General features: G+C 46.7%; 1 protein-coding gene across 3 annotated transcripts; it reads right to left on the bottom strand.

Moving 5' to 3' along the window:
• On the bottom strand, positions 1-27,408 carry LOC114680844 (cytochrome P450 4F6). Of its 3 annotated transcripts, none has more exons than XM_028854015.2 (13): positions 27,043-27,408; positions 26,416-26,614; positions 22,347-22,491; positions 16,437-16,490; positions 16,221-16,348; positions 14,834-14,955; positions 8,149-8,419; positions 7,761-7,827; positions 7,433-7,562; positions 1,673-1,806; positions 1,521-1,585; positions 1,275-1,357; positions 1-936 (listed from the first exon to the last, which is right to left on the bottom strand). In XM_028854015.2, exons 2-13 carry the CDS (start codon positions 26,611-26,613, stop codon positions 759-761), a joined length of 1,575 nt encoding a protein of 524 aa, XP_028709848.1. In that variant the 5' UTR covers position 26,614; positions 27,043-27,408; the 3' UTR covers positions 1-758. The 3 variants fall into 3 exon arrangements, with proteins under 3 accessions (XP_028709848.1, XP_028709846.1, XP_028709847.1); XM_028854013.2 differs by having other exon boundaries at positions 26,967-27,046; XM_028854014.2 differs by lacking the exon at positions 27,043-27,408 and adding an exon at positions 26,856-26,950.
• Positions 27,409-27,844: the final 436 nt, after the last annotated feature.

Here is a 27,844-nt window from a genome sequence, read left to right on the forward strand (position 1 = left end):
TGAGCCACCACATGGTTGCTGGGAATTGAACTCAGGACCTCTGGAAGAGCAGTCGGTGCTTTTAACCGCTGAGCCATCTCTCCAGCCCTTGAAACTCAGTTTTAACGATCTTGTGATAGGAAAAGAAAAGTCAGAGCTGGGAAGTGATTCAATAGGGTAAGTTTGTGAGAGCCTCCTGCAGGCAGGAGTGCTCAATGGACAACTGCACTGTTGCCGAAAAGGCAAAAGAAAGCTGGGGAGCCTGTCAGTATAATTGCACATAAATTTTAGCTGCTTTAGCCATCACAAGCCCTAAAAGTTATTTAACACCATCCTTCAGGGTTCCGAGAGTCCCCACGCTGGAGGAACTTCGGATCCTACAACTATCCCTTCCTATGTAAGAGGCCGGGTCTAGTGAAGCGGTCTGCTCCCGGAGGATCGCTCTAAGTCTGACCACAAGAGAATAAAGGTGGAAATGAAGTGACTTTCAGGGTTTGCCTCAATGATCACAAAGACTCAATTCTAGTGGAAAGCCTGCTCCCCTCTCCCACTCAAAACACCTATGGTAGATCTCACAGGATAAAGTCTAGGCTTGAACTCCAGGAGAACACTGATCAGCATGGAGGCCCTGTGGTCACCCAGCAGGCAGTGAGACTCTTGGGGTCAAATTCTGGGCTGGTGCTCACTGCCCCTCAGGCACAGGAGACAGCTCTACTTATTCAGAAATCCAAAAAGGTAGGCGGGTGGGTGGGGGTGGTCCCAGGCTAGATGTTGGGGGGTCACTGTGCACCGGTGCTCAGCGGCTCCACCCGCAGCCACAGCCCGCCCTCTGCGCGCAGGATCAGCTCCGGCTGCCTGCGCGGCTCCTTGTGGTCCGGCAGGACGCGGAAGCGCAGCAGGGTGAGCGCCAGCGCCACCTTCATCTCGTTCATGGCGAAAGTCTGTCCTATGCAGTTCCTGCGGGAGGACAGGGTGGGGACTGCACGGAGACCCAGCCAGGCACCCTCGGACCCATGCTGACCGTGTGCCCGCTGCACCTGGTCGGTTTGAGGGGCAGGAGGGCGCTGGATGGCCGTCCGTATTACTGGGACCTTCCCCTCAGCGCCCAACTCGAACCAGGGCGGGGCTCAGAGTACAGAGCCTTTGGCCTTGCAACCCTTGATTCTGCAGACCTTTGCACATAACCCAAACACAGGTCGGGAAGGAGACCCAGAATCCTGACCCACCCAGTTGTCCCCTGTCCCCACTATCAGATCCATATTCCTCCCCCTTTACCCCAAGACCACCAGCCTCACCTGGGCCCCGCTGAGAAGGGAATAAAAGCCAGAGGAGACCTCTTCTGTGGGGTTTCTGGGTCAAATCTGAAGGGGTTGTAGACCTGCAAGCCAGGCAAGACTATGCTAACCCGTTGTGTCTCTTCCGACATTGAGCCAACCGCAGTAAAGACAGACATAGAGAAAGGAGAAGTATAGTTCTGGTTTCCCAGGTAGGCCCGTGCCTTTTCCTCAGGTCCCAGAGTTGGGGAAAGGACAGGTTCCCACCTCAGGGTCTGGCCAGACTGAAGGGTTGTGGTGAACTCCAAAGATGCTGATGACACAGACATTCCCTGTTGAGTAAGGAGACCATGAGGACAAGGTCCATGTTGTTTCTGGGGACCCCCATCCTACCCAGGTCCTTCCTCCTACTGAGGCACCTTTCGGGATGACCCGGCCATCTGGGAGCACAACGTCCTGGGTGCAGCAGCGGGAGATCATCGTGACCGGGGGATGCAGCCGCAGACTCTCCTTGATGCACATGGTCAGGAAGGGCAGCTGGGCCAGGTCGTCCCTGAGGAACCACCACACAGTTATCCAGGAGCGATACCAGAGCCCTGCCCAGTCCCTCTGCCACTCGGTGAGGCTGATCCATGGTTGTGTACCCAAACTATTGTTTGTTTAAAAAATATTAATATTTTAAAGTTATGAGTGCGCATGTGTATGCATGTGTGGCACATATGTCTGTGGAGGCCAAAAGAGGGTGTCAGATCTCCTGGAGGTGGATCGTAGGCGGTTGTGAGCTGCCTGATGTTGGTGCTGGGATCTCAGCTAGAGTTCTCTGGAAAAACAGTGAGTGCTCTGAACTGTCGAGTCATCTCTGCTTTAGCCCCTTTGCTTTGGTGTTTCAGTTCTCATGTTGGTCTAAACTAGCTAAACGATTAAGGATGGCCTTTAACCTTGATCCTCTTGCTTCTGCTTCCTAAGTGCTGGGATGAAAGGAATATTAGTAGACTCCAGATATGCTCATAAATACATGAGAAGTTAATAGCTGGTAAATAAAGAGGATACACACACACACACACACACACACACACACACACACACACACTCAGGAAATCTCGAAAATCAACAAATAAAGAACCTATGACCCAGGAGAAAAGTGGAGAAGGTATAAATTAAGAATTCACATGGGGGCAAGATAAGATATTTAAAAAGAGATGTCTAGGTTGGGTCTATAATTCCTGGAGACAAAAGGAGGAAGATGGTAAATTCAAGGCCAGCCTGGGCTACATAGACAACTCTGTGAAAACCAAAAGGAAGGCTGGCTCAGTGGCGCACGCCTTTAATCCCAGCACTGGGAAGCAGAGGCAGGCGGAGCTCTATGAGTTCCAGGCAATCCTGGTCTACATAATGAGCACCAGGACAGCCATGGCACGTAGAAATATAGGGTCTCAACGCCCCCCCCCCCAAAAAAAAACAAAAAAACAAAAAAAAAAAACAAAAGAAAATCCCATGCATGGTGGCTCACAGCTATGTCAGCTATAATTGCAGGGCTTGAGACGCTGAGGCAGAAGGAGGTCAGGACCAGCCCAGGCTATATGACTAACAGTTCAGTGGAATAAGAACTTGTCAAGAAGAGGAGGAGGGGTGACCAAAGAAAATAGGGAATGCCGGCACTCGGGAGGCAGAGGCAGGCGGATCTGTGAGCTTGAAGCCAGCCTGGGCTACAGAGTGAGTTCCAGGACAGCCAGGGCTCCTCAGAGAAACCCTGTCTCAACAAACAAACAAGAAAGAAAGGAAGGAAGAAAGAAAGAAAGAAAGAAAGAAAGAAAGAAAGAAAGAAAGGAAGAAAGAAAGAAAGAAAGAAAGGAAGGAAAGAAAGAAAGAGGGAAGGGGAAATACACACCAGCTCGTAAATTATCAGAGAAATGAAAGATTTTTGGCAGTGGGAGGGATGTTATGTCACATTTACTCCAGGCAAGAATTAACATGTATGGAGGCTGGGTGAGGTGTGAGGCGACAGAGGGACCCAAGCACTAATGCTGGGGATGCAGACATGTACAGAGGCCACCTGTCGTGAGCAGACAGTAGCCCAGGGACCCAACACCAGGGCACTGGGAAGTCAAGCGACATCACTTCCTACTGTGTCCAAGGCCCAGGGTTCCATCCCTAGCACTGCAAAGAAAGACAGTAAATTAAATGTTCCTAGTGTCACAGATGGTTAACTAAAACCAAAATGACTTCCATTCCGGAAAAAGAAGAACCAAGACGAGACTTTTAATATGTAGTGAGTTCTTAGGGCTGGGTGATGGCTCTGTAGATAAAATGCTTGCCATGAAAGTACAAAGAGCAGAGTCCAGATCTCCACCATCCACCAGGTCATAGCTGACCAGATAAGCTGTTAGACTTACCGCACCCACCAGCAACCTCTGTTCAGTGAGACACTGACTCAGTAAAGGAAGTGGGAAAAACCAAGACATCTGATGTCAACATCTGGCCTCCACACACATGCATATACATATGCACACATGTTTGTTCACACACATACAAACACCCATATACACATGCTTACCACCTACACACATCATACACACAGTTTCTAAAGTTCTGGAGCTGGAAAGATGGCTCAACAGTTAACGATTTGTTTCCCAGAATCCATGGTAAGCAGCTCACAGCTGCCTATAACTCAAGTTCCGAGGTATCTGATGCCTTTTTCTGTCATCTGTAACACACTACCACACACATGGCAGACACTCATGTAGCCACACACATACACGCACATGAAAATATATAAAAATTAAAAGTCAAATAATTGCTAGATGTATTGGTATGTGCCTTTAATCTCACACAGTGGCAGGCAGATCTGTCTGAGTTAGAGGCCAGCCTGGTCTAAAAGTGAGTTCTAGGACAGCCAAAGCATAGTGAGACCCTGTCTCAAAACAAAAATTAAAAACATTTTAAAAAGAGTTCTTACAAATCAGGAAAAAACATAGAAATTCCAAAGGTATGAATACAAAGTAATTTGATATGTAAAAGAAAAAGATGTATGCAAGGCTGATCAAAAGATGAACGTCGAGCCGGGCGGTGGTGGCGCACGCCTTTAATCCCAGCACTTGGGAGGCAGAGCCAGGCGGATCTCTGTGAGTTCGAGGCCAGCCTGGGCTACCAAGTGAGCTCCAGGAAAGGCGCAAAGCTACGCAGAGAAACCCTGTCTCGAAAAACCAAAAAAAAAAAAAAAAAAAAAAAAAAAAAAAAAAAAAAAAAAAAGATGAACGTCATGTTCAACACTATCAATATATACAGTGGTGTTCATTCTTGTAGCAGAGTGTGCTATAACTTGTCAGATCGGCAAACACTTTCAAGTTCCACAACATATACGGATACTGAAGAAGACAGTGAGAACTGAGCACTCTCCAGGTCTGTATGTGGAAGTTGATTTTCCAAGAGCCACTGAGTTATAGAACTCATTAGTTATAGAACTCATGAGTGGTGTTTATATATGTATGCAGAGGCCAGAGAAGGTATCAGATTCCCTGGAGTTGAAGTTACAGGCAGTTGTGAGTCACCCAATGTGGGTAAATAGGAACCAAAATTTGGTCCTCTGCAAGAATAGCAAGTAACTGCTGAGCCACTTCTCCAATCCAAAAGGCATTGTTAAATATACAGTTTACCAGCATACAGTCAAAAGGTCTTACTTCAGCAACTGTAGTCTTGGAATTTGTCCTGCGCAGGTATTCACACATGATACAAAGGGTTGAAGTACACAGATACTCCCTAGATTGTGTTTGTTAGAGGAAAAAGCTGGAGGGCCAGCAAGATGGCTCAACACACAAACACACAGTAAATAAATAAATAAATATGATACTTAAAAAAGAGAAAAAGTTTGGAAGCTAGGAAAATGTCCATTAAGATAGGAATGTTTTGATAAATCATGATACATCCATTTAACAAAATACTTGACAGTTAGTCTAAAGGTAGAAATAGGAACCACTAGTCCCATTACACACTGGACAGTAAATCGGCATAGAGATGCTAAAAGGCAATTCAGCAATATGTTTTCTCATTGAAAATATTTCCATAAATGTCCCCAGTGGAGATCTGAGCTGAACAAATGTGGAATGCCACACAGAACCCAAAAGAAGGAGCAGCTGGACACGATGCTGAGTAAAAAGAATAAATCACTATATACACATGTGTACAGGAGGTACTGCTGAGGAAAGACCTGGAAGGGCATATGACTGAAGGCTCTAGAGACCTCCCAGGAGACAAAAGGGGAAATCAAGCATGGGGAAGGGAAAGCTGAAGCCTCAGGCATGCTCCCCAGGGTGCTTCTGGCCAACAGTGAAACACATGGCCCACAAATGCCTTGCCACATCTGCACAGGGTCTGGTTGCCCTAAAGACAGCACACCACACACATTTCTTTTGTTCATTTTGGGACAAGGTCTTACTTTACAGCCTAGGCTGAATAGAGCTCACTATAATCTGCAGCATCCTGGTGCTGATATTATAGACTGAATCACCACACCTGGCTTTCCCACTCACGTTTGCCTTTGATCTTACACTGGCTTCCAAAGGTCGTCAGTGGACACACCTTTGGTTAAAGTTTGAGTGAGTTATTTATTTATTTATTTATTTATTTATTTATTTATTTATTGAAACAGAGTTTCTCTGTATGCAGTCCCGGCTGTCCTGGAACTCACTCTGTAGAGCAGACTCGCCTGGAACTCACAAAGATCCACCTGCCTCTGCCTCCTGAGTGTTGGGGATTAAAGGTGTGTGCCACCACCGCCTGCCAAAGCTCAAATTCTTCACAGTTTCAAAATGTTGTATTCCCAGTTCCAGTCTCATGAGAAGCCTACCTGGTCCTCACATGTGCATTTGCGAGCATCCAGGCACATTGCTCTCTCTGACCCCTAAGCATGACAAACTATCTTCATGCATGTTTCCTTCCTGGTATAGCAGAGATGTCTCCTTGACCTGAAGAACTTGCGACTGCCTCCTTTACTGTGCCATCAAGCAGACTGGCTTCCATTTTTTTTTTTTTTTTTCTGACTCGACTTTGTTCAGCTATTAAGATTGGCCATTCTGTAGACTGAAGCAGGATGATTGCTTGAGTCCATCAGTTTGGTACCAGCCTGGGCAGCATAGCAAATATCCCACTGCAAACTGATCAACTTAAAAATGTATCTAGGAATGGGCATGGTGACATGGTTTTATAATACCAGCACTCAAGAAGGGCATGAGGATTAATTTGAGGCCACTCTAGTGTCTTAGTTAGGGTTGCTGTGAAGAGACACCATGGCCATGGCAACTCTTATAAAGGAAACGATTTCATTGTGACTGGCTTACAGTTTTGGAGGTTCAGTTCATTATCATCATGACAGGAAGCATGGTGGTGTGCAGGCAGACGGGGTGCTGGAGAAGTGAACTAACTGGCTTGAGCTTCTGAGACCTCAAAGCCCACCCCTTAGTGACACACTTCCTCCAACAAAGCCACACCTACTCCAACAAGGGCACACCTCTTAATAGTGCCACTCCCCATGGACCAAGTATTCAAACTCATGCGTTCATGGGGGGGGGGTCATTCCTATTCAAATCATCCCACTAGGCTACATAAAGATATCCTTCCTCAAAAAACCTGTAATTCTGAGGTAGTGTTTCCCTATGTTGCCCAGGACAGAGTTATGACATGGTAGGCACTGTGGACTCACTTCATGAAAGAAAAGCTAGATACCTATTATCCATTGAGATCTTTGTGTATCCCCAGCATTGACCGAAATGTGTGAATTAAACAGAAGAGCAAAAACAAAGGGGAGCTAAGGCCCCGGGAGGAAATGCAAGTTTAAGCAGACAAGCAAAGGAGGGAGGGGAGTTTTGAATCTGTGTTGGTGGCATCTGCTCTCTTCCTACTGCCACCGATTCCCCAGGCAACCCTGAAGGGCACGGTTCCCCAGTCTGCACAGCATACAGATGACTGATAAACCTCTGCCAATTTGACTAGCAAGTTAGTGAGACCTCTGTCACTGAGCATACAGCCTTTCTCTCGCCAGCCAGGCTGGGTATCGCCCTCTGAGCTCGGCTTCTATGCACACCAAGCAATAATGGAAGAATCAACAAAAAGAGCTTCTCCTCCCCATCTGGGGAGCAGTGTCGAAGAGATGGGCTATAGAACAGATCATAAGGACCTGTACTCACCATTCAATCTCCTCAGACTCTCGGTCTTTCAGCAGCTCCCGCACCTCCTGCCGGCAGCGCTCCTGGTATTCCGGGTGCCTCGCCAGGTTGTACAGGACCCAGGAGAGCCCACTGGCCGTAGTGTCATGGCCTGCAGGATAGACGGGAAGACTTGTGTCTCTGGGTTGCTTCCACACCACAGGCTGGACAGTGTCTACACAGTGAGGTCTTTGGGAAGGATGAGGAAGGGATGGAAGGAAGGAATGGAGGGATCCTGAGTATGCCCCTGACAGATGACTCTGGACTAACAGATCCTACGCTCTCTGTAGCTCTACACAGGGACCCTCACCTCTAAACATGAAAGTGTCAGCCTCTGCCCGAATATCCTCATCTGGCAGCTCCTTTCCATGTTCATCCTGTAGACAAAGCAAGACCACAACTCATACAGTCTCTGAGCATTCCCGAGTCTGTCTTGAGACAAGCCCTGACACCCACTGTGCACAAAGGATTCCCCTGTATTATCTCCAGAGCCTTCCACACAATTTCCTCCTTGGCGTTTTGCTGTTCTTTGCTTCTTCTACATAGCATTCAACAGTCACCTCTAAGGCTTATCCCCAATCTTTTCCTCCTTTTTATAACCACTGTTCATGCCACCCTAGTACTTTCTAGATTAAGTTCAACTTCTAGCTAACACTGAACATCAAGATCCACGCAAATCAGATGCCAGGAAAGCCCACCTTGGCCAACAAGAGCACATCGATGAAATCTAAAGTCTTGGACTTAGCCTTGGCCTTCACGAATTCATCAACACCCTGGCTATTGAGGGTGCGGCGTCTCTCCCTAATGACAGCATCTGTGAAGTTGTGCACCATGTCACAGGCCTTGCGGAAGCGCCGCCCATCAAGAGTGAGGTAGTACAGGAAGTCCATATACAGGAAGAGCTTGCGGTGCCGTTTTACTATGAGGGAGCTGAGCTCCAAAATGGCAGCAATGTATTCGCTGGGAGACCTACAGGGCAGGGAGGGGCAGAGAGAAAGCAAACTCTTAGGACACATGAAACCCCACAACCATCCCCTCCCTAATGCAGAGACCAGGACTAAGATCCACCCCTCCAAAAAAAGGTGCCTTCCAACCATACTTCTCTCTGCCTCTTACTCTTTATGAGCCCTCATGTTCCCGGGATTCCAGGGTGGGCATGGGCATTGTTCTCAGCTCTCTTGCCGATATCTGCCGGGTTTTCCACACCACGCTCAGAACTTTCCCTCTCCAGATCCTACATTGTATATCTACCTGACTGTCCGTCCTCTAAAGAGCTGGTATCCAAATTCAGCTGTGACTTAAACTCTCGTCTTAAATACCTATGGCTGCCTGAAAAAACGCACTATGAAGTTCACATCCTTCTGGATGATTGTTTGACATCATTAACATCTAGTTGCCAACTGGACCTGGTGTTCATGCTGCAAACTCAACACTTAGGAAAAAGAGGCAGGAGGATTGTGAGCTCCATGACAACCTGGTCATGTAGTAAGACCCTTTCTAAAAATGAAAAGTTTCATATTCTTTAAATAAAAGTTTCTCTACGTAATCCAGCCTGACTCAAACTTTAATTAAAATTAAAAGAAAAAAAAAAGAGAAGAAAAAAGAAGGCAATTTTCCACTGTCTAATCCTCAGTGACATTTAATCTTTTTTGTTTGCTTTTGTTAAGACAGGGTTTCTCTGTGTAGACCTGGCCATCCTGGAACTTAGAGATCTGCCTGTCTCTCCCCCCACCCCCTTCCATCCCCAGTGCTGGGATTAAAGGAATTGGTTACCACCGCCTGGTGACAGTTAAATCTTTTTTTAAATAATTTTTTTTAACCTTTGATCATATTCTTTCCCCTCTGCCAATTCCTTCTTGAATCTTCCCACCCATCCAACTTTATGTTTTTTTTTCCTCTCTCTTAAAAAAAAAATAAATAAAAATAAAAACTCCACAATGAAACAAAAGGCCGGCACAAAACATCTACACACAAAACAAACAAACAAACAAACAAACAACAACAAAAGGTGTCTGATTTGTGCTGATCAGCTACTCCTGAGCATGAGTGTTAGTTATTTAGCTGCGTTGTGTTCTTACCCTGCAAGGAAGTGTCACGAAACACGACAGAATCCGCTTATAAGAGTTTATTAGAGATACAGGGATAGAGAGTGCAGGCCTGTGGGAGAGACACGTGAGCGGAGAAGAGGAAGAGGAGAAGAGAGAAGGCCGGGAATATGGCGCTCCGCTTTAAAAACCGGCTGGGGGCATGGCCAGGTCACGTCACTACTCCATGCATGTGTGTAGATCACATGGTCACGTAGCACGCTTACGTAGCCATGTAACGTCACGGATTCTGGTCACGCGAGATGCCTTGGCCGGAACTTGCTAGGCGGAGATGTCCGGGTCCGCCAGGTATCCTGGCTACGAGAGACGCTTTGACCCGGAAATGGCTAGGCGGAAGTGTCCGCCTGGTAAATGGGACCGTGGGGGGCGTGTTGTAAACCCTTCATTCCCGACTCTTATTTTTAAAAAAAAAGAAAAAATTGTGGTTGACTGGGTACGGGGGCGACGTTTCTCTCAAAAACTGCTTCCAGCTGAATAGTGGGCGTTGGTTGGCTCTTGGGGGGGTGAGGGGTATCTTGTGAAGTCCGGGGATGATGGTGGAGGTCCTGGAATGATGTTCTGCCGTCTCCTGGTTCTGCGGCTGTCCATCCGTGCTGCTGCTGGGGACCTCCCATTTAACAAGATACTGTTGACATAGAGAGAGCTTAGAGAGAAAGAATCATTATTATTTTGTTTTGGAGTTGGCATTTGTCTGAGGTAGGTTTGGCTTGTCCAGATAGAGGCATGTGACATTTACCTGAGGTAGATCTGGTCTTAGTACCCTGCTTAATTTCTATCTGAGACAAGCCTCATTAGAAGTAGTTCATTTAAGGCACCTGTTTTCCTTAGGCAAGCCTTGCTGGAGGTAGTTTATTTAAGGCACCTGTTTCCCTTATTAGGTTAACACTTAGGAAACACAGGTGATCAGTTGCTGAGTATTGAACAATGATAAATGGTTGTATTACATTATTCCTTACCACCTGGATATTTTTGATGGTCCTTTTTGCCTCCGGCTCTGTGTGGCCCTGGTTGGGAAAGGGAGGGGTGATACCTTATTCCTCTGGAATTGGTGACAAGGCAGTGGATCCTGATGTCCTCTGGAGCTTGAGAATGAGAGGCCCCTGTTTGTTTCACTGTATATGAAGAGAGATTTTTCTGGGATGGAGGTGAGATAAAAGGTTTTAGGTAAGACAGGTGGACCCAGTGAGGAAAGCCCTTGAGTTTAGCAGCTGTAGGGGTTACAAGAATTACTTTGAAGGGTCCCTGCCACTTAGGGAAATGACCTGGAGGAGAGAGAAGAACCTGATCTCCAGTGTGTATTGGAGATGGGCAAGGATTGTCACATGGCTGAGGCAGTGAACAGTCCGCATAGCTCCATAGAATAGACCTTAGGTGACATAAAAGAGGAGTTAACAGTCTATCTGGAACAGTTGGAGGCTTGGAAAAAAAGACCTGGTGTTAGAACTGGTCTGAGGAGATATTTAACTTTTCCTGCTGCATGGCCATTATATGGCCTGAGACACAGATCCTCCTTTTGCTGTGAGAAGTCCACGCTCCCTCCAAATAGCAGCGTGGGACAGGAGGATATGAAAAGCATATTTGGAGTCTGTAGAGTTAGTGGCTAGGAGAAGAAGTAAGAGAGCTGCTGGCGTGTCTGGGAGGAGGCAAATGTGTGGAGTGAAAAGAAATGGACGTTCCTACCTTAGCTAGGAGATCCCTCCCCATTAAAGGTACAGGGCAACTTAGCACCACTAAGAATGTATGTGTGAGAGGGATGCCTCTGAAAATACAATTAAATGGCGGTGTCTGCTGAGGTAGATAAGGCTGTCCCCTGTACCCGACAATAAAGGAGAGGTGGCATCCCAAGACTCCCAGGACTGAGTCAATGGCTCTGGTGTCCAGAAGGAAAGAAACGGATCGCTTCCCTGCTGCGTTCTGGGTTCCCTGTCATGTCTGTAGCCAAGCCTAGGTCTGTTGGAGGTCTTAGCTTGATGTACCCATGCATCTTGGTGCCTGGGGGCAGTCAGCTGACTCTGTCTTTCTAGGCGGCACTTTTAACAAGGCTGTTGATGGCCTGGCAGGGCATTCGGTAGCCCATGGCCTTTTCCTCATTTAAAACAGGGACCCAACAGCTTCTGGAAGTCAGCGAGTGACAGCACTTGGCAATTTTGTTTTCGGGCTTTTATCTCTTCCCTGGCACACCTTAAATGCCACAGGTGACTCTTTTGCCTGTGGGGTCAGGAGCCTTGCTCTCCAGATGCTTAAGTTTTAGTCAGGTAGGTCTGGGGAACAAAAGACAGATTTTCGTCCTTATCCTGAATTATTTACTGGTTTTAGGGCAGCCTTACGGAGGCCTGTCAGGAGACAGGTAATAAACCTATCTCTGGCTAGACAGCCACTCTGGGTGTTGTAGTCCCAGTGTGGCTCTCGGTCAGAAACCACTTCGGCTCCTGGGGGGTGTGAAAGGTTGGTTTGATGAATTTCGTCTGCGTGAATCCTAGCCTGCTCCCATACCCGCCTGCGCTCCTCCCGGAGTAAATTATTAGAAAGTATCATATATATATATATCATGAAAGGTAAGACTATAAAATTGAGTTATATATTGAAATTGTTTAATAAAGGAAGCAGAATTAGACATATAAGAACCCAGCTTACTTTCTATCTGAGAGAGTTCTGCTAGAGAGAATGGAACATGAACTTTAACCAGTCCATCCACACCCACCACCTCTCGCAAAGGGAGAACAGTGGAAGGTTCTGGATGGCTGGAATCAGCTGATTTAGCAGCTCGAGAGCGGGTGGTAGGGGGAGTGAAGTTTGGAGCCAGGGCAGGGCCTTTGGAAGCAGCTGCTGCAGAGGAAGAAACAGCTTTAGAAGAGGAAGAGTCTGGAGCGGAAGGAACGGTTGTTCTAGGAGTTGGAGCCGGAGGTCGGATAGGTAGAGGTTCATTAGCAGGGTCTAAAGTTAGAGAGTCCGGAGTCAGAGAATCTTCCGGTTTAGGCATAGCTAACATCATATGAGCAGGAGAGAAGGAAACGAGAAGAGACAGTTTAGCATTGAGAAAGAAGAAAGCAACTCTTTCCATTTGCCTGAACGCCGACAGTGATTGGATAGCTCCCGTGAAATATCGGGATCTAAGGAGCCGCTCGGCGGCTCTTTGTTATTTTTTAAAGCATACTTTGACCACTTTTTTTGAACATAAACAAGTTAGCTTAGAAATCTTTACCTAAGGCATTAAACTGAGAGGTTTTAAAGCTTCAACAAGACAGCCTAACAGAGAGGAAGGACTAACAGGGTTGGAAGTCGTTTCCCATGTCTGCAGCGGAGGCAGAAAAATAAAAAATAAACGTGATCCGGAGCCAAGGCCCCAGGCGTCCCCAAGGCCAAGGGCGGATACCGGGCACAGGCTGCTCCTTGACTCGTCAGCCACAGAAGCAGGGGCCCCCTCCACGGTGAGGAAAGGATTCCCCGGGAATCCAGACAGCGTTTGCCCCTTCGTCAAGGAGATGAACGTGCCGGCCTCACGTGGCTCCCAGGACGCACCAACGGTGGTGGCCCTAACAATAATAAACGTGATCCGGAGCCAAGGCCCCAGGCGTCCCCAAGGCCAAGGGCAGATACCGGGCGCAGGCTGCTCCTTGACTCGTCAGCCACAGAAGCAGGGGCCCCCTCCACGGTGAGGAAAGGATTCCCCGGGAATCCAGACAGCGTTTACCCCTTCGTCAAGGAGATGGACGTGCCGGCCTCACGTGGCTCCCAGAACGCACCAACGGTGATGGCCCTAACTCGAGAAATATCTCAGGCTGCAGACGTGGGAGACGGCTAGAAAAGTTAGGCCTGCGATAGGGGCCGACCATAGCCAATGAAGACCATGGCTGGGGGTTCCCCGGTCTCAAGAATACTTGTGAGGCGCCGGATGATCAACGGTCGTTCTCACAGATTCAGGAAACCGTTTACGCTGGCCGAAAAATGGGGGGACTCACCAATCGAAGAAAGCGGTGTTGTATGGAATTTGGATGCGATTCAGGCGAATGGTGAGCGGTCTGTTGCATACGGAGCAAATTCCCCGGTTCGCGGGTTTCCAGGCGCAAAGCACCCGGGAGCGCCCGCTCGGTTTCGGCACCAAAATGTTAGTTATTTAGCTGCGTTGTGTTCTTACCCTGCAAGGAAGTGTCACGAAACACGACAGAATCCGCTTATAAGAGTTTATTAGAGATACAGGGATAGAGAGTGCAGGCCTGTGGGAGAGACACGTGAGCGGAGAAGAGGAAGAGGAGAAGAGAGAAGGCCGGGAATATGGCGCTCCGCTTTAAAAACCGGCTGGGGGCATGGCCAGGTCACGTCACTACTCCATGCATGTGTGTAGATCACATGGTCACGTAGCACGCTTACGTAGCCATGTAACGTCACGGATTCTGGTCACGCGAGATGCCTTGGCCGGAACTTGCTAGGCGGAGATGTCCGGGTCCGCCAGGTATCCTGGCTACGAGAGACGCTTTGACCCGGAAATGGCTAGGCGGAAGTGTCCGCCTGGTAAATGGGACCGTGGGGGGCGTGTTGTAAACCCTTCAATGAGGTCTGTCTTGGAGTGTGGTAGATATACCCAGTATCACTCCTTTGAAGAAGATTGATTGTTTCCTTTCCCAGAGGGTACCAATGGAAACAGCTTCCCAGCTAGGGGCGGGACTTTGTGCCCACTTCCTTTCTTCTTACTGGGATCAGTAGCAGTTCATCTTGATAGTCACCTTGATTGGCGTAAGACACCCTGAGGAGTTAGTGAAGCATATTTCTGCGCATGTCTATAGGGTATTTCCCAGAAGACTGACTGCCTGGGTAGAAGCCTGCTCAGCATGTGGACAGCCACATCCCATTGTTGGGGCCTCCTGGACTCAACAGGGGAAGGAGGAGAAAGGTTGGTTGCAAGCATAACCATCCTTCCTTCTGTATTCTTCACCATTGTGATGGGGGTGCTCCGCCCCTCACTTCCTGACCAGGAAGGACTGAACCTCTGACACCAGGAGCTCAAACCAATCTGCTCTCCTCTAAGCTCTTTGCCCAGGTTGTGTGTCACAACCTAATTTCCAGATGTCTTATTTCAAACTGCCTGTTAATATAGTCTTCATCTACAACTTCCTGCCTTAGCTAAACAACTCCATCTCTCTGAAAGGACCACTCTTTGTTTTTACACTGTCCTAAATGTCACTTATAGCCCACCTTTTCTCCCTCTGGCCAGTCCCTCCCTCTCCAGCCTCCTCCCTTGGTCCATGGTTCCTCACGCTCCCAGGCAAAGACAGTGACTCACTCCTGACAGTTGCTGTCGAAGCTGAAGATACATTTCTGCAGACTGTCCAAGGTCATGAGGCTGATGTGCTCGAACATGTCCAGACGGGTGCTGCCCTTGGCGGTCAGGCGCTGCCACTTGGCCTGGCCAGAGAAGTGGACTGAGATGGCACAGAATCTTGCCTTCTTCTTTCTCCTTTTTTTTAAACCCCCTTCCTCTGAATCTTGCCTTCTTGAGGCACCACACAACTCCAAACACTGGAGTAGAGTCTCCTACCCTGCTAAGAGCCATTCCTCTGCCCCAGGCACTCCACCCCGGGGTAGGCCAGACTTGGGTGAGAAGAGGTATTATTATATGAGACAAACATGCAAGTCTGGGAGACAGGAGCCCCGAGTTCAAGTCCCCCTTCGGTGTGCCTTAGCACAAGGTCCCTCCTCTTAAATCTTTAGTAATAATTAAGTTGACCTGATTTTTTTGTCCCATAAACCATACTTAAATATCTGCTTCGCTGCTTATACTCTCTTCCTGCTGGTGAGCTTTGACATGCTCCCTGACCTCTCTGGCCCTCAGTTTCACCATCCATAATGTAGTAGTCACAGTCACCTCTACCTTAGAGCAGTGTGGAAAATTATATCGGGTGAGTTAGGTCTTGGCGCTGTCATAATATTTCTGTATTTCTGAAGTAGGTGATCAGTAAATGTCTGACGTTGCCATCCTTGCTAGCACGGTGGTAGGAAGCTTCAGAAATGGCTTCAGTTTTTCATGATTCCTCCACCCTCAGCCTTTGCAACAAGCCCTTGCAGCTCTCTCCATTGGGGTGAGGCCTGCTTCTCCATGTCTTGAATCTGAGCTGAACTAGGGATTTATTTGTTCTGATCTGAGGAATGTTATAAAGATGATGTGCTATCTCTGAAGCTAAACTTGGAGAAATACTAAGCCTTTCTGCTTTTTCTCTCTTTCAGAACCCAGTCTCTCCATGCTAGAAAACCCAGACTTTCTTAAGGAGTATAAAGACAGATCTAGCTGGCCCAACAAGGCCAGTGAAGTTGTTATTCTTTTCTTTTTTTTTTTTTTTTTTTTTCAAAAGAAATCTTTTTTAACTGGGTGGTGGTGGCGCACGCCTTTAATCCCAGCACTCAGGAGGCAGAGGCAGGCAGATCTCTGAATTCCTGGGCAGCCTGGTCTGCAGAGTAAGTTCCAAGACAGCCAAGGCTACACAGAGAAACCCTGTCTCAAAAAACCAAAAAAGAAAAAAAAAAAAGAAAGAAAAAGAAAGCTAAGGTTTGGAGAGGGAAATCTGTGGTTCCAAAGGCATCTAGCAGAGCTACGCCTGCAGATTACATCTGAACCACATCCCCACATCGCTTTCTACAAGGCTCCATTGGGACCCTGTGTTCAAGACACTCACATGCATGATGTTCACACTCTTGTTAAAAATCTTCACATAGGGCTTCAGGATGTCAAAGTGGAAGGCGGGTGTCAGCAGATGACGATGGCGGCTCCATTTGTCACCAGCACTCAGCAGGAGCCCGTCCCCTGGGAGGGCAGCCATGACAATAGACAAGGGTAGTGCCCTCCCCCCAGCCTCAAGGGAGTCCCCTGACCTTCACCTTCAGATACTCACCAAGCCAGGGCTTCAGAAAGCCATAGAGGGTCATGTCTTTGGGTGCAACAGCAGCTGGCACAGAAGAGGACAATCAGGGGCCACAGAAAAGGTAGGCAACAGCCTTGAGGAGGGGTAGGGACTCAGCCAGGGCTGTGCATTTCCCCTCCAAGCTCAGCATGACAAGAAGGGGGCAAAGGCAAAGAAAGCAGGGATAAGGGGGGACACAGGAGGGGACCAGACCAAGCTGTAGCAAAGGTAGAGCAAAGGTCAGGTTAACATGGCACACATGCCCCATCATGCCTTCGTGTGGCTCCTACTTTGTCTAGCCCACCTTCCACATCTGAACACAGCACAGCACTCTCCAGGCCTTCCCACAGAGCTAGGACACAGTGTCTATTGCAACTCTCTGATCTCACTGACACATCCTTGGACATATGACATGTGACTTGTCATGGACACAACATACATGGTCTTCCTTGACATGGCACAAAGTCTGGCTTGATCAAATTGTGCCCTTCAGATACATCTCAGACAAGATTTAAATAAAGTCCTATTAATGTCCCAAATGTGACTTAGATATATCCTAGGCATTTCTGTCTCCTATCACATTCAATAGCATTCTGACAAGATGGACAATTCTTTTTTTTTTTAATTTTTATTTATTTTTATTTTAGGTGCATTGGTGTTTTGCCTGCATCTATGTCTGTGTGAGGTGTCAGAAGCCCTGGAACTGGAGTTACAGACAGTTGTGAGCTGCCATATGGGTGCTGGGAATTGAAACGGGTCCTCTGGAAGAACATCCTGTGCTCTTAACCCCTGAGCCATCTCTCCAACCCCAAGACGGACAATGCTTGAGGGAGGAGTCTGACGCTGAGGGAAGCAAATGACATATGAAGGACCCCCCATGATTCAGTGACTCATTACCCCAAACAGTTTAGATGGAAGGGCCTCCACGCTGGAGGGTGATCTGGGAGGGAGATGGTGCTCAGAACATTACAGGGGAAGCTCCACCATCGCCCAGATGAGTCCAGCTGTGTCGCATTGACCCTGCTGATGGAGGGGGCAGTGGCAGCTCTAAGTGGTGGGTACATGGGGGTAGCTTCCTGTGGGTATCTTTGAGGGTAGGGGAGTCCTTGGCCCTAAGCACTTGGCACATTCTTGGAAGGAAAGAGATGTAGGACATGATAGGAGGAGCAGCATCGGCACTGTGAACCTCAGGGATAGGGCTGACCATGTGGCCAGAGGGGCAAGGCTGAGCTCTGGAATGAGTCTTTTGATCCTCCATCATCTCCCCACCCCCCGCTATATAACGTGCTGGCTGAGGATGAGACGTAAAGCCGTTTTTGTTGTTAAAACTTTCTGCCTTCTCAGACTGAGGCTCTCCCAATAAAGAACAGTTTAAAGATTAAGTTTTAATTTCTAGTCATTGGCATTCATGTTGATAGGCAGTAAGAACCTCGGTGTTCTGGTTATCTAGTGTGGTACCTCTGGCTGGATGGCTTTTTGACTCTCCAGTTAGTCACTGACTTACCAAGGAGTCTCAATGACTGCCTGGGCTAGGGCTCCTAGGCTCACATGTCTTGCCCTGTCCCAGCTCCTGCCACTCCTTGTCACCTTCACTTAGTGAACTGAATTGCGGTGCTTCCAGTTTGTGCTTGGGTTGCAGCTTGCCTGGCTTCTGGGCTAAAAGTGTGCTCTAGTGCAGTTTTTTCCTTCTCTCAGGCTGTGGCGCACGTGGTATCTGGTTTAAATGTTCTGTTCTGTTCTGTTGTTTGATCTACTTCACAATTCTGCCTGCTTTAATGGTGTCATAGGCTCCATTCCTGGTGACAACCACTTAGGGAGGAACATCCAGACAATTGGCCTGATTAAGTTTATTATCTTATAAGAAAAAGAAAATGATAAATTATTGTAAAAATATTGGCCACTGTATGTATTACATTCTGGGGGTGGGGGTGGTCATTAGATGTTTCTATAATTATTCATAATATCTTACAATTATTGTTGTTTATCCAATGATCAGAAATCAATGGAAAGAAATTACCTTAAATACACACAATGAGATTATTCTCATTATAGTCATTATCATATAACTATATTATATAGTTATATATATATACTCATTATTACTTTCAAATAGTCTTGGTATTTTGCTTTCATTTCAGGAAGTTCTGTTCAAGAGATATAAATTTTCTACCTTGTTTCCATTTAAGAGTGCACTCTGAATTAATGGAATTGTTTTCAAAATCTATTTCCTTTACTGTTATTGTGAATGTGTGTGTGGGATGTGGGATGCGTGGGTGTGTGTGCATGCATGGCAGTCACGTGGAGGTCAGAGTACAAATCTGTAGAGTCAATTCTGTCATTTTACTCTTAGTGGGTGCCAGGGATCAAACTAGGTTGTTAGGATTGTGCAACAAGTGCTTTTGGTCACCAAGCCACCTCACCAATCATAGTGTAATTGTTTTATGTGCCATTTTGTATTCTGTATCTATTATAACAAAATTTAATCTGGCCTTAGAGATCCTGATTATGAATGAGTGACAGATTTACAGCCTCTGTTTTATATGTTATATTTTAGAATGAATACACAAACTCTCTGAGTCCAATCTGTTGTGGGTAGACCCAACACTAAGTCTCCTGCCCAGTCTGCACTACTGAATACCCACTGCCTTTTATTTCTTCAGTAAAAAGCCAGATATTTGCTCTCTCCCACAGTTTTCAGGGTAACAGATGCCTTTTGTATCTCATAATGTAATTACGGGACTGGCATAAAGATTTTTGGCCCCCTCCCGTAAGACTTCTAGCTTATACAATATAGTTCCCCATCCAAGATCATTGAAGGCTTTGTTATCTTGCCAGCCTCTGCTGGAATGTAGGATTCTGAAACTCTCAGACATTAGTGAGACAAAGGAAAAATGTGTAAAACAGACTTTAAAAAAATCTAAGCAGCAATGAAGTCTGCTTAGGTCTTGCACAGACAGGAACTTTACAGCTCAATAAATGTGAGAGAGTAATTATATCTGCTACATTATGTCATAAATGTAACTTGGATTGAATACTTTCTTAAGAAGTGGATACATTTGTTTATTGTGTTTCTGGGTCTCAGAATATCAAGAAAAGAAACAAAGCCAAACAAACCAAAACAACAACAACAAAACAGTTTAGTGGGAGAGAGAGAAATGTAAGAGAAAACAGAAATGTATATTTTTGGTAAGAAAATTTAAAAGGTATTTTTTTAAAGAATGGATTTTTGGCACAGTAAAATAAGATCTTGCCCTAAGATAAGATGACTATTTTTTTAAAATGACAAAGATAAAACCAGAGGTATTAAACACATCACAGAAGACCCAAGCAAATCACAGAGGGGTTGTAGAAAAGAATCTTCTTTAATGATAGTAGCATATAGCGATTGAAGGTTATTAAAATTCCTGAGGTCAAAATTCAGTACATGAATGTAAAACTAAAGTCCGACTCTCTGGTTAAATCTGTAGCGATATGTAAGTAAAGCCTTAATATCTGGCTTTAAGTGAAATGTATAGTAAAGCCTTTGTGTCTGGCTTTGAGAGAAATGCTTCAGCAAAGCCTTTGCTATGTTTGGGTTAATCACTGGAGGCTGAGAAATTTTTTTGAGACTGTTCGAACCTTGAAGAAATGTTGTCTCTCTGGAGAGTCTGCACTTGGTGCTATGTGAGAACTTGCAGCTGCACTGATCTTGGTCCTAAGACACTCCTGGCAAACCTGGAGTTCTTACTCTTGATTATGGCTAGTCATAATTAAAAGGGACTGAGGTTTGTGTGGGTTGTCTGCTCTCATGGGCAGCAAGAGCAAGATGACTGGTAGTGGGAACCTTTCCCAGCCCCTGTTAACCTTGTACATGTTTGAATAAAGTAACTGGAGTGAGCTAGCTGGGTGTCAGTTTTTTCCAAGAAGGCTGAACCCCTCTGCTCCCTCAGAAAATGAAGGCTTAGCATCTCTGTAAGCTTCTCTCTCTACTGCAGCACCTACGACCCAACATCAAACAATATAAATCAATGAGGTCTCTTAAGATATTGATTTGTTAAGTTTTGGTTTTGCCCAATCACTGGGCAAGATTTAGTGAAACATTTCACTATTAGGATAAGAATTTGCACCATATCAAGCTGATGAAAAAAAAAATGCTGGCTGTACTTTCAGGAGGGTGGAAGATGGTATGGATTGAAGGGTTGGTTAAGGGGATTTTATATTTTATATTATAAGGAAATATTTTCACTCCATATTGAGGATAGAAATCTACACATTGAAAATAGAGCTGTACATATACACAGTTAATGGTTTGCTTATTCTGAGGTAACTGCTCTCAGCCCCGGCAACAGTAAAAAGAATGCAATACAGACCACAGACACTAACAAGACTCAATGTCCATGAGAATGTCATGGCCTAGCTGCACAGCATTTAATGCCCTGAACGCCAGGCCAAAGGGGCAAACCTGAACTCTGGGAATATTGACTGACTTTTGCTGCTTGCTTGAGAGATGCATGTGTGGGGTAAGGGGATGGCATACATGTGCCCGTGCACATGGAGGCTAAAAGTCAACCTCAGGAGTTATTCTTCAGAAGGCATCTACCTTGGTTTTTTGTTTGTTTGTTTTTGTTTTTGAGACAAAGTCTCTCACTGGGACTTAGGGCTCACCAATTTGACAAGGCTAGCTAGCCAGTGAGCTCCAGAATTGACCTGTCTCTACCTCCTCGGTAGAGGGAATTCAAGTGCATAGCACCACACCCAGCTTTTTAGTAAGGCAGTGTTGTAGTGCTGTGGTTTAAATGAGATGTCTCTCATATTTCAGGCATTTGAATACTTGGTTCCCAGCTGGTGACACTATTTGAGGTAGGCTAGGTTAGATGGTCTTGCTGGAGGAAGTGAGACCCTGGGAGTGGGCTTTGAGGTTTAAAAGCCTCTCACCACCCCCAATTTTCTCTCTCTGCTTCCTGTTAGTGGTGTGATGTGGGAGCTCTCAGCTTTCAGCTTTAGTCACCATGCTGGCCTGCCGCTAAACTTCCACATCATAGTGGTAACAGACTCATCTCTCTGGAACCGTAAGCCCAAAATAAAGCCTTCTTTCTATAAGTTGTCTTGGTCATAGTGTTTTATCACAGCAATAGAAAAGTAACTAATAAAGCATGTTAAACTGGTGCCTTCTCAGGTCACCAGGTATCTGAATAAAGCGCAACTTAAACATACAACTTCTGTCTGCTCACCATCGTCATTAGCACTGATGGACAGAAAAAGCTTCGGTACTCCAGTAACAGATGGATGACTCGGAGTGTCTGCCTCTACATTTCTATTTTCTTGGATCAAGCACCTTATCACACTTTCCCCAGTCTCGATCCCAGTATTTGGAAAGGTGGCCATGCCACCCAGAGCCTCAGCGATCAAGTTGCAGTGATTAGAGGAAGTAGCCAGTTCTCCCATCAAAATCAATTGAGAGGAACCTTAAAACACTTCCCAGTACTACATGGACTTTTTGGAGGAGGCTGAGCTTCTAGGAGTCATCTGTGAAACCATCACAAAAACAGAACTGAGAAATGAAAGTTCCTGGAGCTGTTGTTTACAACCTTTATCCAGTTGTGCTTGAAGACCTCCCTCCCTGACCTCAAATAACAACAGATTCCTTTCCCTAAGGCATTGCACATGAAGGTAAGTGCTCTCCCTCTGAGCTATACTCCCAGATTCCCTTTGTTGGATAAGATTGGGCTTCATTCACTCTAGACAGACCTCAGCAGTCCGGGAGACCCAGGACCTTGTCCATGGTCATTCCGAAGATTGGTGACAGAGCTATGGCGTCTGATGCATAGGGCTTCATCTCCTGCTCAGCTTGGTCTGTGTAGGTGTGAGAAGTACTGGGAGAAGAAGCAGGGAAGAGGCCATTTGAGATCCTGGGAGGGATACCTGAGGCCTGGAGCAGGGGAGCAATGAACTTCGGGTGGATGAGCCGCAGAATTGGGTAGACAGGTCCAAACCAACAGAGGTGGATATCACGGAAGATGTGGCCCAAGCGTGCTGCAAGCTGCATGCCTTCCTCGTTGCTCTTCATCTAGGAAATGAGAGGTCTGAGGCTAGTCCTAGAAAGGTGTCCCCCCACTCTCTGCCAGTCACTCCCCACCTCTCTCACCCCGTCTACCTGCAGCATTAATCTATGGTTCTTGCTGAGCCACCCCAGGTTCATCCTGTGTCTCTTCCCATATTCAACTTTCAACCTACATGCCTCTCTTTGACATCTCACTCTCTCTTCACTTTTATGTTTCTTATCTTAAACAGTGGTTTGATGAATCATCAGGAACACATACACAAATGATTTATAGATGAGACACACTTGATAAATAACATAGAGGATACAAGGACATGTGATAGGTAAATAGTAAAGGACTAAAAAATATTAGCTAGAACTGAACTTTAGATATTGTAGGTGTGAGAAATTTCTGAATGGAACCCCAGAAATACAAGAAACATCCCCAAGAACTGAAAAATTTGGTTACACAAAAGTTAAAAAGATGTGTAGAGCAAAAGAAACTATCAGCATAATGGACAGACAGTGCACAGAACTTGAGAAAATATGAGACAAGGAATTAATATTTAGAATATATAAATTGAGAGAAATTAAACATCCCACATACTCTCAATTAATAAATGGGCCAACAAACTGAACATTACTCAAAATAAGAAATGCAAATTGCCAGTAAATATTCTAAAGTATTTTTTAAATGTTTCTATTCACCAAGGAAAAACTAATTAAATCTACTTTGAGATTCTGCCTCAATCTGGTTAGAATGGCTACCACCAAGAAAACAAGTGACTGGGTTTGGAGAGCTGGCAGGAGACTTCAGACCATGAGTCCTGCTGGGAATTTAAGTTAGATATGCTCACAAAATGGGGCACAATATTTATCCTGTCTTCCTCCCCCTAGCAAGACACCTATGTTATGCCCCTCACACCCCTCTGTAACTCTAGCTCTAGGAAAACTAATGCGCTGGGCGGTGGTGGCACATGCCTTTAATCCCAGCACTCGGGAGGCAGAGCCAGGAGGATCTTTGTGAGTTCGAGGCCAGCCTGGGCTACCAAATGAGTCCCAGGAAAGGCGCAAAGCTACACAGAGAAACCCTGTCTTGAAAAACCAAAACCAAAAAAAAAAAAAAAAAAAAAAAAAAAAGCTAATGCTGTGTGACAAGTTAAAATAAAAAAACCCAAAAAACAAGGATTGCAATTGTTATGAGTAGGTCTTTCCTATTTTGTTAAGAATAGATTTGCAGCCAGGCAGTGGTGGCACACGCCTTTAATCCCAGCACTCGGGAGACAGAGGCAGGTGGATCTCTGTGAGTTCAAGACCAGCCTGGTCTATAGAGTGAGTTCCAGGACAGCCAGGGCTACACAGAGAAACCTTGTCTCAAAAAACAAAACAAAACAAAACAAAAGAAACAAACAAACAAAAAAAACGAAAACAAAATAGATTTGTGCAGGGTCCAGAGAGATGGCTCAGCAGTTAAGAATACATTCTTCCTGAGGCCCAGAGTTCAGTTCCCAGCACCTGCACCAGGTGGCTCACAGTCACCTGTAACTCCAGCTATGGGAGGATATCTGATGCCTCTGGCTCCTGAGGGCACTTGCACTCATGTGGGAACACACACTCACACACACAGTTAAAAATAATAAAATTGTTGGTTTGGAGAGATGGCTCAGAGGTTAAGAGCACTGACTGTTCTTCCTGAGATCTTGAGTTCAATTCCAAGCAACCACATGGTGGTTCACAACCATCTGTAATGAGATATGGTGCCCTCTTCTGGCCTGCAGGCCTACATGCAGACAGAACACTATGCATTATAAATAAAGAAAAATCTTTAAAAAAATAATATTGTTAAAGAATATGTTTGTGCATATATACACATACATTAAGCAGACATTTGTATTTTTCCTCTCTTATTCCTTTACCGTGTAACACAACATTTATTGAAAAATCAGCCGGGTGGTGGTGACGCACACCTTTAATCCCAGCACTCAGGAGGCAGAGGCAGGCAGATCTCTGTGAGTTTGAAGACAGCCTGGTCTACAGAGCAAGTTCCAGGACAGCCAGGGCACCTCAAACAGAAACTCTGTCTGAAAAAAAAGTAAACAAACAAACAAAAAACAAAAAAAGAAATATCAGTAATTAAGTGTTGTAAACCTGTACCATCATTTTTACCTTAAGGACTAAAAGGCTGATTATTCCTCAAGAGCCTTTTCCATCTACTTGAGGGAGGGCAAAGAATTAGCATATTATTGGCTATGTGTAGGATTAGTTAGGTCAGGTGGAATTGTGATTTTATTATTGTATTGATTTAGATAAATTAACCATGACAGGAGAAAATGTGGCTGTGGTCCAGCTGACAAGGGGTCGGCTTGTGAGAGTTAATTTTGATGGTAAATATGACAAGAGCTGGAGCTGAGAGGCAAACCTCAAGGTGAGTCTGTGAGGATGTTTCATATATATGGGAGAAGATCTTGAGTAGGTGGCACTTTCTGATGCAAAAATGGCTTGAGGAGGGGCTGGAGAGATGGCTCAGTAGTTAAGAGCACTGACTGCCCTTCCAGAGGACTGGGGTTCAATTCCCAGCACCCACATGGAGGCTCACAACTGTCTGTAACTCCAGTTCTAGGGAAACTGACACCTTCACACAGACGTACATGCAGGTAAAAGGCCAATGCATATAAAATAAAAATAAATATTAAAAAATGTTTGAGGAAAAGGGTATTGCTTGCCTGCTGCTTTTTGTCTCTTGCACATGAGCACATCCATCTTTAATAACATTAACTTCTACTTCTTTGGCCTTCCATTGTGGACTGAAGACCAGAAATTTTCTATGAGCCTTCTGGACGTTGGAGCACCAGACTGGGACTGTTGAGGCATCCTGTTTCATAGATGTGCAACTGCTCTGTTCTCCTCGGTGTGCAGATGGCCACTGTTGATCTATCCAGGTCTTGTCAATTGTAAACCACTCTAATAAATCATATTTTTGTGTGTGTGTGTGTGTGTATACACATATTTCTGGTTTTGTTCTCCTACAGGACTCTACCTGATCAGGCATGACAAGGGTGAAGAAGGATTTTGGAAGGAGAAAGGACTGCGTGGAGAGAAAGCGGCACTTGAATCAACAGCGTTGGAGGTGGTGCCCTCACAGATGACACAGAAATGTAAAGTGTGACCCTGCAATGGGAGCCAGGGCAGCATGGAGCAAGGAGCGCTGGGAATGAGGGGAGATGCTGAGGAAGGAGCCCTTCCTAGGAAGTGTAGCTATTATGGGCGAGGCCAGAGTGGTCCCTAATGAAAAAGAACAAAGTCAGGCTTTGGTGCAGCTCAGTGGCAGAGAGCTTGCTTCATCCCAGTACCACAAACAAAAACAAAATGCTCAAGTTGGACAATGGATACACTGATATATCTTGAGAGGGGAGGGTAAGATAAGAAAAGAACAGGGCCCGAGGAATCGAAGATGTACTATTCATATCTCTCTTCTGCCCCTCAGTGTCCCTGTAGGGGAACACACAGGGATCATAGCTCATCACTAAAGGGCAAATGGCAGTCCAGGGAGGTACACACACTGGCCAAGGACAACAAGGATGGGCCAGGCAGGGGCCAGACTTTTGCATGCTGCAGTGAGGCCTCAAATCCGTCAGCTCAAAGGGAATGGACCAGGGCTGTCCTCCCTGGGAGCTCCTGTGTAGGCCAGATTTGCATAAATGAGGGGAAGAGACCTCAGACCATGAATCCTGGTGATAATGTGACCTGAAGCAGGCTTGGGGCAGGGAAGAGAGAGAAAGAGAAAGGCCTCAGGGTTTGGAGTGGATGCTGGGGCCGAGGAGAGGCACGCTTCCCAGACCCTCCCTCACTTCTCTACTGTCCTTTCCTGACCCTCATTCCATGAGCAACTTTCCTCACCCCTTGGGAACACATCTATCCTGATACTCCAAGACCACCTACTGCCACACTCACCATGGCCAAATGACCCCAAAACCAGTTCGGTTTCGGGGGCTGCGGGAAGCAACGAAGGCGGCAGCAGTTGTCATAGAAGAAATAGATCCAGGCCAGAATTCGGGCCAGAACCCAGGAGGCTCCACTCAGCAACAGAAGATGCCATGGGGAGGCAGCCACGGGCCCCAGCCCCAGCCAGGACAGGCTCAGCTGTAGCATCCTGCAGGGCAGATGGGCAGAGGTTGAGGTTCTGAGGCCCCCCGGCAGGGATGGGGACGTCCAGGTTTACTGGATAGGGTTATAGCCATATAGACCGGGTGACTTGGGGGCAGAGCCGGAAGAAGTGGGAGGACCACATAATGAGAGAGAAGAGGAACAACGGGAGAGGAAGGGACAGAAGACAGGAACTGTTTGCATTCTAGAACGGCTCAGCCTGGAGCATAGGCCCTGGGTGCAATTACCAGGAAAGCAGAAGTCTCCAAGGCCAGCAGACACTTGCAGCCCTCCCAGCCCTGGGCGGAGTTCTCCCTGTTCAGAGCGAGAACCCCCTTTGCCGCCTCCCAGCCTGGCACCTTCTCTCAGGAGCAGCGAGTCCTCCAAGACCTCCTGTCTTTTCGGAAACGTCTTTGTCCCTGGCTTCTGACTTACCGGAAGCTGTGTGGAGAATTGGACTGGGCTGAGCTAGCCAATCCCTCGCAGGCCCAGCTGCCACCTCCGTGCCTTGGCAGGTGGCCTAGAGGAGTGGGGGCGGGTCCAGCCTTAAACCGACTACAACAGGCTGAGTCACAGATTCAGGCAACCCCCGGATCCTCAGGATTCAACACCTTCTGTCTGAACCAGGGACAGAGGTGTCTTGAGACTCCAAGTTTACAACTGCACCTGCCCTCCCAAGGCCAAGAGCTGGCAGATAAAAACATGAGCATGAGAGTTCAGGAGCCAGGGTGCCAGGTTCAGGCCAGGCCCATTCCAGAGCATCTCCCTAACTCCTTTGCACAGAGGCTGGGGGACAGCGTTTCTCAGCGCAGAACTGGGAGGCTCTGAAACGTCCCCGCCCACTGGCTGAACAGCCTGGTAGAGATCAATTTCTTCCTTCTTGCGCAGCACGTCCTGGGTTGACAGAAGACTCCCAGGGCAGGAATAAATAATGCGTCTCTGCTGGAACTACCGGGGTCACAGTCTATAGATTAAGCTCATTTGGTGGCTGAGGTGTCCGAGGTTTGAGGGAAAAGCGTGGGGGTGGAGGTCAGGCTAAGAGGAGCCATGAGCAGAGGAGGTAAGGCAGTGGAGGGAAGAGCTCGGCATGGGCTGGTGTCAGATGCTCATTTACTATGGGGGTCAGACAACTTTTGTAGCTACGAGGAAGATCACAGTTTCAAGATCAAGATATGCGGGAGAACTTGTCTAAAAAAAAAAAGGTTGGGGGGCTCCACATAGAACCCTGAGGCATATT

Source organism: Peromyscus leucopus, chromosome 22, assembly GCF_004664715.2.
Source record: "Peromyscus leucopus breed LL Stock chromosome 22, UCI_PerLeu_2.1, whole genome shotgun sequence".
Taxonomy (NCBI): Eukaryota; Metazoa; Chordata; class Mammalia; order Rodentia; family Cricetidae; genus Peromyscus; species Peromyscus leucopus.